The sequence below is a fragment of the Humulus lupulus genome, chromosome 1 (genome assembly GCF_963169125.1).
Source record: "Humulus lupulus chromosome 1, drHumLupu1.1, whole genome shotgun sequence".
Lineage (NCBI taxonomy): Eukaryota > Viridiplantae > Streptophyta > Magnoliopsida > Rosales > Cannabaceae > Humulus > Humulus lupulus.
Genome location: NC_084793.1, coordinates 49,177,759 through 49,189,711, shown reverse-complemented (window position 1 = coordinate 49,189,711; position 11,953 = coordinate 49,177,759). Strand labels below are relative to the sequence as shown.

Sequence of the window (11,953 nt, the reverse complement as noted above, 5' to 3'; positions counted from 1 at the left end):
AAAAAAAAGAGAAAAGAGAAGATGAAAAAGTTTTACTCACACGAAATGACTGGATAAAATCTTGATAAATATTGAAGGTTGAACAACATATTACTATTATATTTTGGAAAAGTAATTTTAGGTGTATTGTTCAAATCCCCTGATCAATGATTCAAGAAAAGTACAATAAAATAAAAAACCTATAATTGTTGTTTTATATAAAAAATTTGTAATAATGAAAGATATTTGAATGACATGGGTACAGATGTAAAGACACGAAGGTTGGTCTAATTTAATAAATGTGAGTGATGAGGTGGCATACCTTTGTGTGGTGATTGAAAGATACACACATAGCCATTCAAGAAATTAAAAAAAGAGCTTATTAAAAGCCAAAGCCTTTTGTTTTGTCTTCTATGTTTTTTAAAACTGGTAGCTTATTATAGTTTCGTGCCAAAACCAAAGATATAAGATGCTCAAGTGCCCAAGAAAAGCTTCTAGCGTTGGTAGAAAGTGACTCGTGAACTCATCCTCCTTTTATTATCTGCCACAACCCAGAATTCATCATCATCATCATCATCATCTTTGTATTTGGTTTTAGATTCCACTTCTTCTCATTGCTGGGTCACCGTTGGATTCCTCTTCTGAGTTGTTTTCTCCTGGGTACCATCCACAAAGTCAAAGGGGGCATCCTTGTAAAGGGCTATTTGCTCCTTACTACTGTGCTAATGGCTAATCTATGAGAGGTTCGAATTCTAACCCATCTCATCTTTTCTCAGCCACCTTGGACCTTTATGTTAATTTTGCTGAATTGTATATTGGGTAGTTAAAAAAAAATTGATCTTGCTCTATTGATCTGTTTGGAGTTGTGTTTCTCTTCCCACCTTAAGGGTCTTCTCAATTACTCTGTCTGAGCTCTTTATTTCTTATATGAAATATACACCCACAAAAGTCTTGATAATTTTCTTTATGATGCATTTGGTGGAACATTTGATTCTGTATTTCATTCTTTAGATCATTTCCCTTAAAAATCTCCTCTTTTTGTTAAGGGTCATCGAAATCCTCATATTAACTACTTTCGCAACTGTTTTTTGTAATCTAAAATTGGGCTCTGGGAAACGAACGCCGTACTCGTTGCATAAGTCTGCCATTTTGCAAGCTATATTCTCAGAATTTATTTTGCTCAGTTTTGTTAACTTTATATTCTCTTACTAATATTTTTTTAGCCCCTTGTTCTTATTGGTAAATAAGCTGTTGCCTAATTCTAAAGCTTACTATTTGTGATTTCTCACATCACACCATTGCTGTAATTCTGCGTATTCTAATAATCTAGCGGCTGTGGCCCCATCAAATTATTGTGAAACATTGCACATGATATGATTTGTGTGTGTGTTTTTTTGATATGGCCTGTTTAGCTACAGTCAAGAATTTGCGTAAGTTCGGTGATTAGACATTACCCCGAGTCTTTAGTTGAAGACAGCACCGGTATCTGTCTACATCGGTCTAAATAGTTAATCGTTCTGAAGAATAACAGCCTCTGTTCTTGTTCTCCTCATTTTTTTTCCTTAAAGGAAAGGTTCTTCTTCCACTTTGTTCTTTTGATGCTTAAAACTTGATTATTATTTTCTTGTTTTTTTTCCTCTTAAAAAAATAAAAAATAAAAAATAAAAACTTTGTTCTTATGAAGCTTTGAAAACTTGGTTATTATTTTTTTTTCTAATTTTTTTTTCTTTAATGGTGGATTATAAAAGCAGAAGAATTGGGTATTTAGAGTCATGCGGGAGTGGGACTGGTGACGTGCTGGTTTGTTATTTGAATTTCTAACTTTCTTGGCTTTGATGAAACTCAAAAACGTTTTTATGTAGTCTGTTTCTGTATCTTATATGCTATATGTCACAAGTACATTGTGATGATTCTATTTTGAAGTAATTTTGGTTTTTTTATGTGAACGTTCATAGGGCTTGTCTATATGCAATAATGGGTTGTGTTTCCCTGAATTCTGTTTGTTGATATGTATAGCTGGTGGCTGAGAATCGCAGTGGATGCACCTCATCAACATTTTCATAAAATTACCAACACATTCAATTTGTTATGTTGGGAAGATTTAGTTGGTCTTTTTATCTTCTATGAAGTTTTATGATTTAGCAGTACTTAGTCTTGATAGCCTTGTGCTCAATTGGTAGTGAATAGATATTTCAAGGTTTGGCCAAATTTTGAAGTAGATCTTATTCCAATTTCCTTAATAATTTTTAAACAGTTTATGTTAGAAATTTGTCGGATTATCTTATTTCATTTCCCCTTGTAAGCTTTTAGTAGTTAATGTTAGAAGTTTGTCAGATTAAGTGTCGTGATTACTGGTTTGTAGACAAATGTCCATGAAGCTTGTCTCCCTATTGAGGTATTGTTTGATATTTATTTCGTGCTTTGTTTTCTTAGATGCTGAGATCTATGGGTACATCAGTTGCACCAGTGGACTGTATGGCGTCATTGAGCACAGATATTTTTTATGATATATTGAGGCGTCTTGATGGACCCACTTTGGCTAGTGCAGCATGCACTTGTGCTGCCTTCTGTTCCATCTCAAGAGAAGAGAAATTATGGGAAGATGTGTGTTCCTCTTTGTGGCCTTCAACCAATAGGGAAGATGTAAAAAATCTGATATCTTCTATAGGTGGATTCAGAAAGTTCTACGCAGATTGTTTTCCCCTCATTGTGAATAATGAAGTTTCTGATTATCAATCGAATGAATATTGGGAGTATCCAGAAGAATGGACCGAGGCTGAATACTATGGTGACATGGATGGAGTTGAGAGTATTTCACCTTCAGATTTTGTTTCTATTGTAGATATAAGGTATAAAGAGAAAACAATTTGCTCAAAAGTTCTCTGGGACATTCCAAATGCAAATAGCTTCAATGGTTGGTTTTACAACTGTCCATTTCGGATTGATCTTCTCACTTATGCAGCCCGAGATGATGATGATTATGGTGAAGTTATACTTTCAGTTTCTGATGGTTTGCCACCAATCACATCTTTGGAGAGAGAAAGGAAAGACGGGAAATTATGGCGGGAGCTTCGTGATGGGCTCCAACTTAGTTGGATTGTTGTGAACAAAAAAATGAAGCAAGCTGCTAATCTCGCCAGCTGGAGTGCTCTTGGCGGGCAAAGGCACTGGCCAACAGACAGAGATTTTGTGATACGCTTTGGATCCATACTTCCTGCAAAAGACATTCTTCCTTGTCAATTAGTGGAATGCATACTCAGTATGAAGTTTAGAGTGGTTCACACTGAAGGAGAGGGTGTTCAGACAACTCTTAAGTTAACAGAGGTAAGCATGCAGTTGGAAGACATGGAAGGTTCTCATGTCAATGGAAGAAACAGTTTGCTTATTCTAAGAGAGGCACTAAGCTGCCGTCGGAGTAAAAACTACAGCGAAGTACTTGAATCTTGTCATTTGTACTCAAAAGTGCAGAACCAGTTGAAAGAGGAGAAGATGAGAAATGAAAGCAGGTTAGATAGACTCTGTATCCTATGCGGCATTGCTGCATTTATAACGTTCTGGTACTATGTTCTATGAAGATGCCTATTTTATTTTAACATGTTTTCCCATGCTACACATATCTAACCAGGCTGCCGTATATGTATTCTTCTTATGTGAATTCAAATTTTGGTTTAGTAAATAACACAAAACTTCTTGCAACTACCACCAAGAAAAAAACTACTGGTCTATTTGGCTCTTCCCATGCCAATATTTACAAATTTTAAGACATTGTCTCCTTACAATGTCGACATCATCTTAATATCTTAAATTTCAAGTCATAATTTGGGTTCGATCCTTGAATACACAAATGTTTCTGTGTACTAAATAATACTTTGAGATAATATAAAATTTCAAAAGTATGAAACTAAAGAATAATTGATTAAGACTAAATAAGATTTTATTTTATGATTCATTTAATTATGTTGAGTTTCAAAATTTTATGATTTATTTTGTTCAGTAATATTTAAGGGCATGTGTCATTGATATAATCTTATATCAAATATTACTTCAAAATTTAAAAATAGGATAAGAAAAAATAAATTGCAAGCAATGTCTATTTTTGTTTAGTTTTATTTAGAAAATTTACTAATTATTTTTATTAGGTTTTTATGATTTTCATATAAATTTTAAATAAATAAATTATATTATATATAAAAAAAGTGACATAAACATATTAAAAGAAAAATTAAATCAAAACATTGTTTATAGTTTTTTTAAAAAAAATAATACGATAACCTTTTAGATAAAAAGAAACTACCATATTTAAGGAGCAAAGCATTCGCGATATTATTCAAATCACACTTCAATAATTAGAAAAAAAACTTGTTTATTCTTGATAGATAATAAACGTTATTCTAATTTCTGATTCAGTTATTCAGTTATATTATTTGTACACATATGACAGTTATATATAATATATTTATTATGTATTATATATTATTGTAATAATAATATTTTTAATATGTGAATTTATATTAATATAATTATTAAATATTTAGTTTTGTATTAAATATTATTATGATAATGATATTTTATAATATTTAAATTTATATTAATATAATTACCGAATATTTATTCTAGTAAAATTGTATATATTATATGTTATATAATATTAAGTTGAAGTCAACCTGCATTATAACTACAATAAAATATATTTCAATATCTTTTTTTCTTTGATATTCAGGAGTTAACACTGTTTTCCAATGAAAACTCAATCCATCATTAATATTATAAAATAAACTCTCAGTATAATAGGTTATATATATTAATATGAATAATTAATATTATTAATTGTTGATATCATTTTTCTTCAACCTAATTATGTAGAGTAATAAACAATTATTTAGGAAATTTTTTTTTTTTTTTACGTGGTTCAGCAGTTTAAATCTCTCTATGTTCACGAGTCACTTTTATTAAATTGTCTACGTTAAAGTTTCAGGAATGAGCAATTTCACAGAGCATTTTTTAGTACAAAATTGTGCCCAATTGCGCCTCCATACAAATGACTAAATCCAAACTATTTATAGACTTGGTTACAACCCACAAATTTCGGGAAGTTACTAAATAATATTCAAATTTAAATTCAAATGAATATCTAAATAGCACAAACTAATTGCATTATCAAATAAAAGATCCCTTAAAAATAGGGTTATCTGCACACGGTTTTAACCAATCCCACATAAATAGGGATTTCATAACAGCCTCTCCGTGTATCACTTTAACACGTATTCGAGCTTGATCACCGCCTTAACGCACTTTCGAGATCACCCAAAACTTCGAGCTCACCATTCTAGTTGTTGCCACCTCCTCACTTGATCTATCTATCGAGCTCATCCCTTGGAGAAAGTTAATGCCTTTGAGCCTGCAACTCATGGTCGAACGCTGATGACAGCCTTGGAACTCTGTGAAAATTCGTACAAGTATAACGCTAACACTTGTTAATCCTTAGCTTACACTTTACGAGCCTATATGTCAAGGCTACTTATTTATTCTTGAAATTTGGGTGTAACATTTTGCCCCCTCAAAAGTGTTGGTTCGAATCCTTTGAGAAGGAAACTTTTGAACTTCACTATTGGAAAACGTGCCCACCTACCACACTCGAGTGTAGACACATGTCGATACAGGATTAGATATTGAGAGTACTCAAGTACTCTTTTCTCTGCACAAGTCCTTTCTGATGGACCACGTTTTAATCCGTTTCAAGGGCTCAAATTAATCCCCCAATGCCACCTTTTTGCCTATTTTACCTCTCATTAATCTCCTCCATCTTCACTTCTACAATCTCATCATTTGGAAAAGGAACTCGAACCAGAGCCCTCGAATTCTCGCATGTTCTCCAAGCCAAAAAAGCAACACAACCTCCACACCTTTGGTTCCACAAGATCGTTCATGCTTCCGATTTTCCAATCCACGATCTCTTTACTCCCAAGACAGGCTTTGTGTAAGTTCCATAACCCTTACTTTTTCTGTTTATCATATTTTTTTCTCTTAATTTTCATGCATGAGAAAACACTTCTGATTCGTGCTATGTTCTTGAAATCTTTTTTGTAAAAAGAAGTTTTTGATCTCTATGAGTGAGCATGCTTTGTGAATAAAGAATTGTTGAGGCAAAAAATTTGGCAAAAATTCGACAAAAATGGCATTTTTTTTAGGTTATGGGGTAATAGGTTATAGGTTTCGTGTAGTGCAAGGAAGAGGGTTTTGAATTAGGGTTTTAATGCACATTACTTGATGACATCTCCTTTTTTGGTAACTGTCCATTTCTTCCTAGAAATTCGGGATACCCCAAATTGGAAGTAACCGTCCCATTCTCGTGTGAACTTACTCTCGATTCCCTAAGCTTATAATAGCTCGATCATGACCTATGAGTAGTCTCACTATTTCAAGTCTTCAGACTTTACTTACTCTATCTCGTCATCTCGAGCTCCCGAATTTGAAATCAAGATTTTTTTCTTCCTATTTTTCATAAATAATGGGCCCTCACCTTTTCTTTTCCTGTTAGATGTCGCAGTCTTTAGAGAATCGGTGGGGGCCCAAGCTTGCGATCCTTTACCACCCACCGTCTCCTTGAAGTTGAGTCTCCACTTACTCAAAACTAGCGGTTGATTTGGGAGCACGAAGAGTGCCTCAAACAGGAAGACATTCGAGCCCACTTCCGAGCTCAGACTGACGGGGTCGAAGAGGGGAAAATAAGGAGACTATAGTTTGTCGTGTATCCTAACCCAGACCCAGAGGTCCGACCAATTCCACTAGATCCTGAGTGCAAGGTCACAGTAGCATTTCCCCTCGGGCGAGCTCTCCTTCGAATTCATGGAGAGTACATCAAATCAACCATCCAACCAACCTACATCTGAAATTCCTTCTTGCCCGATCTCGGAGATCTCTTTCTTCGAGGTTGAACACTAACAGAGTTCAATCACCTCCACAAGATAGATTTCAGACCTCCTGTCTTGTCACGGGCTAAAGTTGTCCGGAAAGTTGGTATGCCGGCCCGCCAGCTCCCACGAAAGGAGCTGCTTTGCTCTAGGTGAAGACGACTCAGATAGGAAAGTCAAGCTCGTAGCCTGGAGTCGCGAACATATGCGAGCCGGGGCACTACTTCCCTTAAAAGAATACTTCAGGAAGTTTACCAACTACGTCGATATCGCCCTTCCAGCTCCAGTCAACTCGTACAGGGTCCTAGCAGCATTGAGGTCGCTATACCACGAAAAAAATGGGATGGACCCTTGGCGCGCGAGATTCTGTATCTCTTTTGCCTGAAAAGCAACCCTTCTCGAGCTCATAGTGGGGATGGCTTCTACTACCTGTCGAGGTATCCAAGGGAGATGAGCTTATTCAATGATATACCTAACCACCCTCCAAATTTCAGGACCATTTTCTTTTGGACAGGCGGTCTCGACTCGTCTAGCTTCTAGTCTTTTCAGCGTATCTGTAAGTATTATTTCATAGCTTTCTTCTTCAATTTTTCATTTCGAGCTCGAAATGCTCATTCAAATCAATTGTGCAGCCAATTACAACCATCCAGAAACCACTAAGGCCATGAAAGACCACAAGGAAGAAATTTTGAAGCTTCCGTATGGTCAACAGTCCCTCAAGTAGCTCCTTCATGAGGACAACCTCCGACAATGCGGTCTCCTCGACGAAGATGAGACTACAGACGATGCTGGGATTCATAAGTATGTGAGATGGGAAGATTTCCTTGTCCCGACTGCCAAGCTTCCCTCCAAAAGGAAGCACTTGAGCTCGCATTCTCGGGCCTCTATCCCTCGCCTAGTTGAACCTTCAGGCTCAGGAACTGAAGCACAAGACGAGGCCTCTCCAAGCTCAACTGATAGAGGTAAAGTCATGATAGACCTATCCATGTGGTCTCCAACCCTTCTAAAACAAGAACCCAACGTCGTAGTCCTTTTTAATGATCCCCAGAACAATTTTATGACCTGGTCAGGGGTAGATCTTAAGGTACATAGAGACGATAGCTGGTTAGGAGAATACCAAACCATGTATAGCATAAGCGAGGTTTGGGAATGGATAGTCATCCAATAACGGACTAATGACTATAGGGATTTATCGAGAATGTCTCCTACTTACCGAGAGGGAACCCCATTAGAATCATATAAAGATAGTAGGATTTCCTTGTCCCTGAATCAAAGCTCGACAAAATCTTCTAGTTAGGTTTCCCCACTAACTGTTTTTGATCATGCTGCAATAACCAGTTGCTAATATACATTATCTTATTTTTTAGGTGATATGGATTCAGATATCGACAGCATTCTCGGGATGTCGCCTAAGGCCCGAGGTAGCAAGCGGGGTCGAGTGTTCTCAAAGAAGGATGATCCTTCTTCTAAGGTCGCGAGGGTTACTGAGAACCCCTATTTGGTGACCTCAAAGGCTGCTCCTAGCGAACCAAGAACCAAGACGCCTTATCCCCTGAAGAAGAAGACTCCACCTCCTCCTCCTCCCCCCAACAAAGTCCCTGCCGGGGATAAATGTAAAAAGATCATGGATCTCAAAGCTTCAAATCCAGCGGATGCTCCAACTCCCACCGTGCTCCGTAAATTCTACGCCATGACTCATATGCCAGAATATCCTTGGGAAAACGAGGCTGGAGGCTTAGGAGTCGTCCTGTGCTCCAACCTGTTGTCTCGAACTGGCCAATCGTGCAGCAACCTAGATTCCAACGTGTAGAGATTTCTTAGAGGAAACGACACCACCGCCCTCTTCGACCAGTCCATGGAGCTCGGGGGTCTCTGTAAGTATCCTCACTCTCTAATTCTTTATTTTCTAAGTCTTTATTCTCTAACTTCCATTGTTTGTTCTTCCAGTCTCTCCTCGGGTTTATGCGACAATGATCCCTCCTGTCTTCGAAAGTCGCGATCAGCGAGAAATTGGCCAACGACGCCCACCAAGCTCGAATCCAAGTCGAGGACAGCCTGAAAGAGGTTAAGGGAGCTCAGTCCAAGGCCGAAAACTCCCTCAAAGAGACCAGGGAAGCCCAGAACAAGGTAGAGGAAGCCCTTAAATTGGTTCAAGACAGGCTCGCCTCCTCTGAGTTTGAGGTTAATCATTTGAAGCCGGAGTTCAACACTAAGACTGCCGATTTTGATGCCGCCATAGATGATCTCGAAAAAATAGCTTCGGATATCGAGCGCCTCAAAGAAGAGAAGAATGTGGCCTACGAGATCCTCGGGGATGAAAAGAAGTGCATGCTCGAAGAGTTTGTAGCTAAGAATGAGCGGGCCACTGATAGAGCCATGTATCGAATGTGGTCACTAAACTTGGATATCAACACCTCGTTCTTACTGGATAAAGAGGAAGAATTTGTGACCAAATGGAAGGCTCGGTTGGCGGAAGAGGAGGCGACTGTGGGCACCACCATGGAGGCAGGTGAAGAAGAGGAGAAAGGAGAGAAAGCCTAGTCTGCTTTTGCTGCCAAGGAGTACCTTTTTTTTTTTTTCAAAGTGTTGTGTCCCTTATTTTTTGCAATATATACATTCAATTCAGTCCTTTGGGGCCGAGACAATTTATATTATAGCCCAAGTTCGAGCTACTTTATTATCTTATGTGAATGCTACACTTTTACTGGTAGTTTTTATGCCCATGATTTTCAGTTTGAAAACTATTTTGCACATTATCTATCTTCAGCTTTTCCCTTAATATTATGTATCATATTCCAAGATCAAAATATTTCAAGCATGTTACTGAGGACTTGCTTTTATATTTGTTTATCTATACAAATACATCTATCTCGATTTATGAATATTGCAAGTTTATCTAGAATTCCAAATTTATTCGTGTCGATTTTTTTTTGCTGGTTTATTCCAGACTTTTTGAATTCGTGCTTGGTTAGTAGTATTCCGTGAACTGTAATTAATTTTATTTTTATTGATGCTATATTCTTTCGAGCCTATGGTATGATTGTATACCACTTATGCCCTCTTAATTTCCTATGATTGTGAAATCTTAGTGGTGTCCGTATTTTCACTTTCGACGCGTGGAAACCCCTACTGACTGGCTCAGACGTTCATAGAAATCATCGGGGCATGTTACTGCCCGAGGCCTCTAGACGGAGCAAGGTTTCTCTTTGGTGAAACCTTGTCTTTCACAGTGGGTCGTGGGTGCCTTAGTAGATTACTCCTCGATGTTCGTTCTTGGAGAAGGAGATTCTCTAGCGAGGGCATCTAAAGTGAGGGCTCTCATCTCTCAGTCGTCTCCCAGGTCCGAGGTTCTGGTTCTCGAACCTAAGATAAGGCACAATGTGTCAGCAAATGCAGGTTTTCAGAGCTAGAGGACTGTCTGACAACCTTTATGGGCGATCTGTTAACAGTGTTGTCCAGCGTACTACTCGAAAATTCGCACACCCACTACGCCGCCTGACTTGGAGGTACTTACAACACGCCCTGACAGTACTTGGGGTATGTTCCCTATAAAGTAGGTGCTTTTCAGTAGTAGGCCCCGCAAATCTCGTTTGGGCCATGGTCTTTATTCAATGCAGCTAATTGCATTGAATTGGTATTAATCCCTCGATAATGGGAAGAATGTGTATTAATTACTTATGATTAGTATTAATGACCCTAGCCTCTATAAATAGGGTTGGGAGTCTCATTGTAAATGGTTCAGTTTTTTAGAGAAAAAACACCTTGTACTCATGTAATGCCCCGAATTCTCCAATGTGGTTTAATGGTGGGATTAGTAGGCCGGGAGGGCCATACTTGCTTAATTATGCCATTAAATGATATTATGCATGTATACGTGAATTATATTATAATATGATGTTAAATGTATGCATGTGAGTCCACATTTTTAATTACAGGGGTGTGATAGTAATTTGGCCCGTTCAGGGTAAAATTGTATACTTGTATGCATGTCGATGATATATGTTGAGACCTCATTATAATGTGGGTTTGTTTGAGCCATTCGGCATGAGACGATCTTGGAATATTGATTAGCGGTCTTGTCACAACAGGTTTAAGTTCGGGGCTCGGGTTGAGTCTCGGGGTGATTTTAATGATTAGAGCGTTACCGGGTATTAAAGGGTAACGGGATGTGAATTATTGGTGTTTGAGATTATCGAGAATAGCAGGAATTGGAGGGCGTTAATTATGATTAACGAGATAGGAGGAAAATACCAAATTTGCCCTTGGGAGCCTCTAGAAACTATTAATTGACCTAGGGGTATAATGGTCATTTCACCCCTAGGATAGATATAAGCCATTTTTGGATGAGGAAGAGGTAGAAAAACAGAGTACGTTCAAGAGCTTTCCCGTACCATCTTCCCTTCAGTTTTCTTTGTGATTTTTGAATCATTCTTGAGGATTCAAGCTTGGGAAGTAAGCCTTGGGAGTTTGGGAGTGTGTTCCTCCATTGAAGAGTATCATAAGTTGAGCTTTGGGTAAGTTTCTAACCATAGAATCCCCTGGTTTGCTCTGTTTAGTTTCGTTTTGCAGCTGTGATTTCTAGGTTGAGATCTTGGTTTTGTTGGGAGTTTTGGCTAAGGTTCCTATGGTTGGGATGTTTGGGGTATGTTGGTGTAACGCCCTGGATAACCAAGACCGTTACACCGTGTGTTTAGAATAGTGCAAGACTTGCTAATCAAGTCATTTAATTCAAAATGTGTTCCTAATGACAGAAGAAGATTAGGTTTCAAAGAATTTTGGTTATAAACGATTAAACTTTTATAAAAACAGATGTTTAATACATGGGATCCCAAATCAGGGTTTAAATAACGTAAATACAAAATTCTTAATTACAAGTAAATAACCGAGCCACTCTAATGGAAAAATATACGTTTTAGGTTCCCGTTCCTGTACAAATCCTCGACCGTGGTGGCCGAGCAGCTGACAATGTACACCTCGCCCCCAGAGCTCTCCAACCCATGGTCAACTTGTCTTACCTACACCACGTAGCACCCATGAGCCGAAGCCCAGTAAGAAAACATAAT

The 11,953-nt window shown here is 37.9% G+C and overlaps 1 protein-coding gene across 8 annotated transcripts in view; it reads left to right on the top strand.

Moving 5' to 3' along the window:
* Window positions 1-352: 352 nt before the first annotated feature.
* LOC133792066 (F-box protein At2g27310-like) overlaps window positions 353-11,953 on the top strand; it is an 89,463-nt gene continuing 77,862 nt past the window's right edge. For 5 of the 8 annotated variants that reach the window (XM_062229989.1, XM_062230003.1, XM_062229979.1 and 2 more), the window contains exons 1-2: window positions 360-722; window positions 2,413-3,485. In XM_062229989.1, the coding sequence (XP_062085973.1) occupies window positions 2,413-3,485 (1,073 nt within the window). In that variant the 5' untranslated portion in view covers window positions 360-722. Of the gene's footprint in view, window positions 723-2,412; window positions 3,679-8,257; window positions 8,278-11,953 lie in introns of those variants that run through there. The other 3 variants (XM_062229983.1, XM_062229974.1, XM_062229977.1) reach the window with 3 other exon arrangements.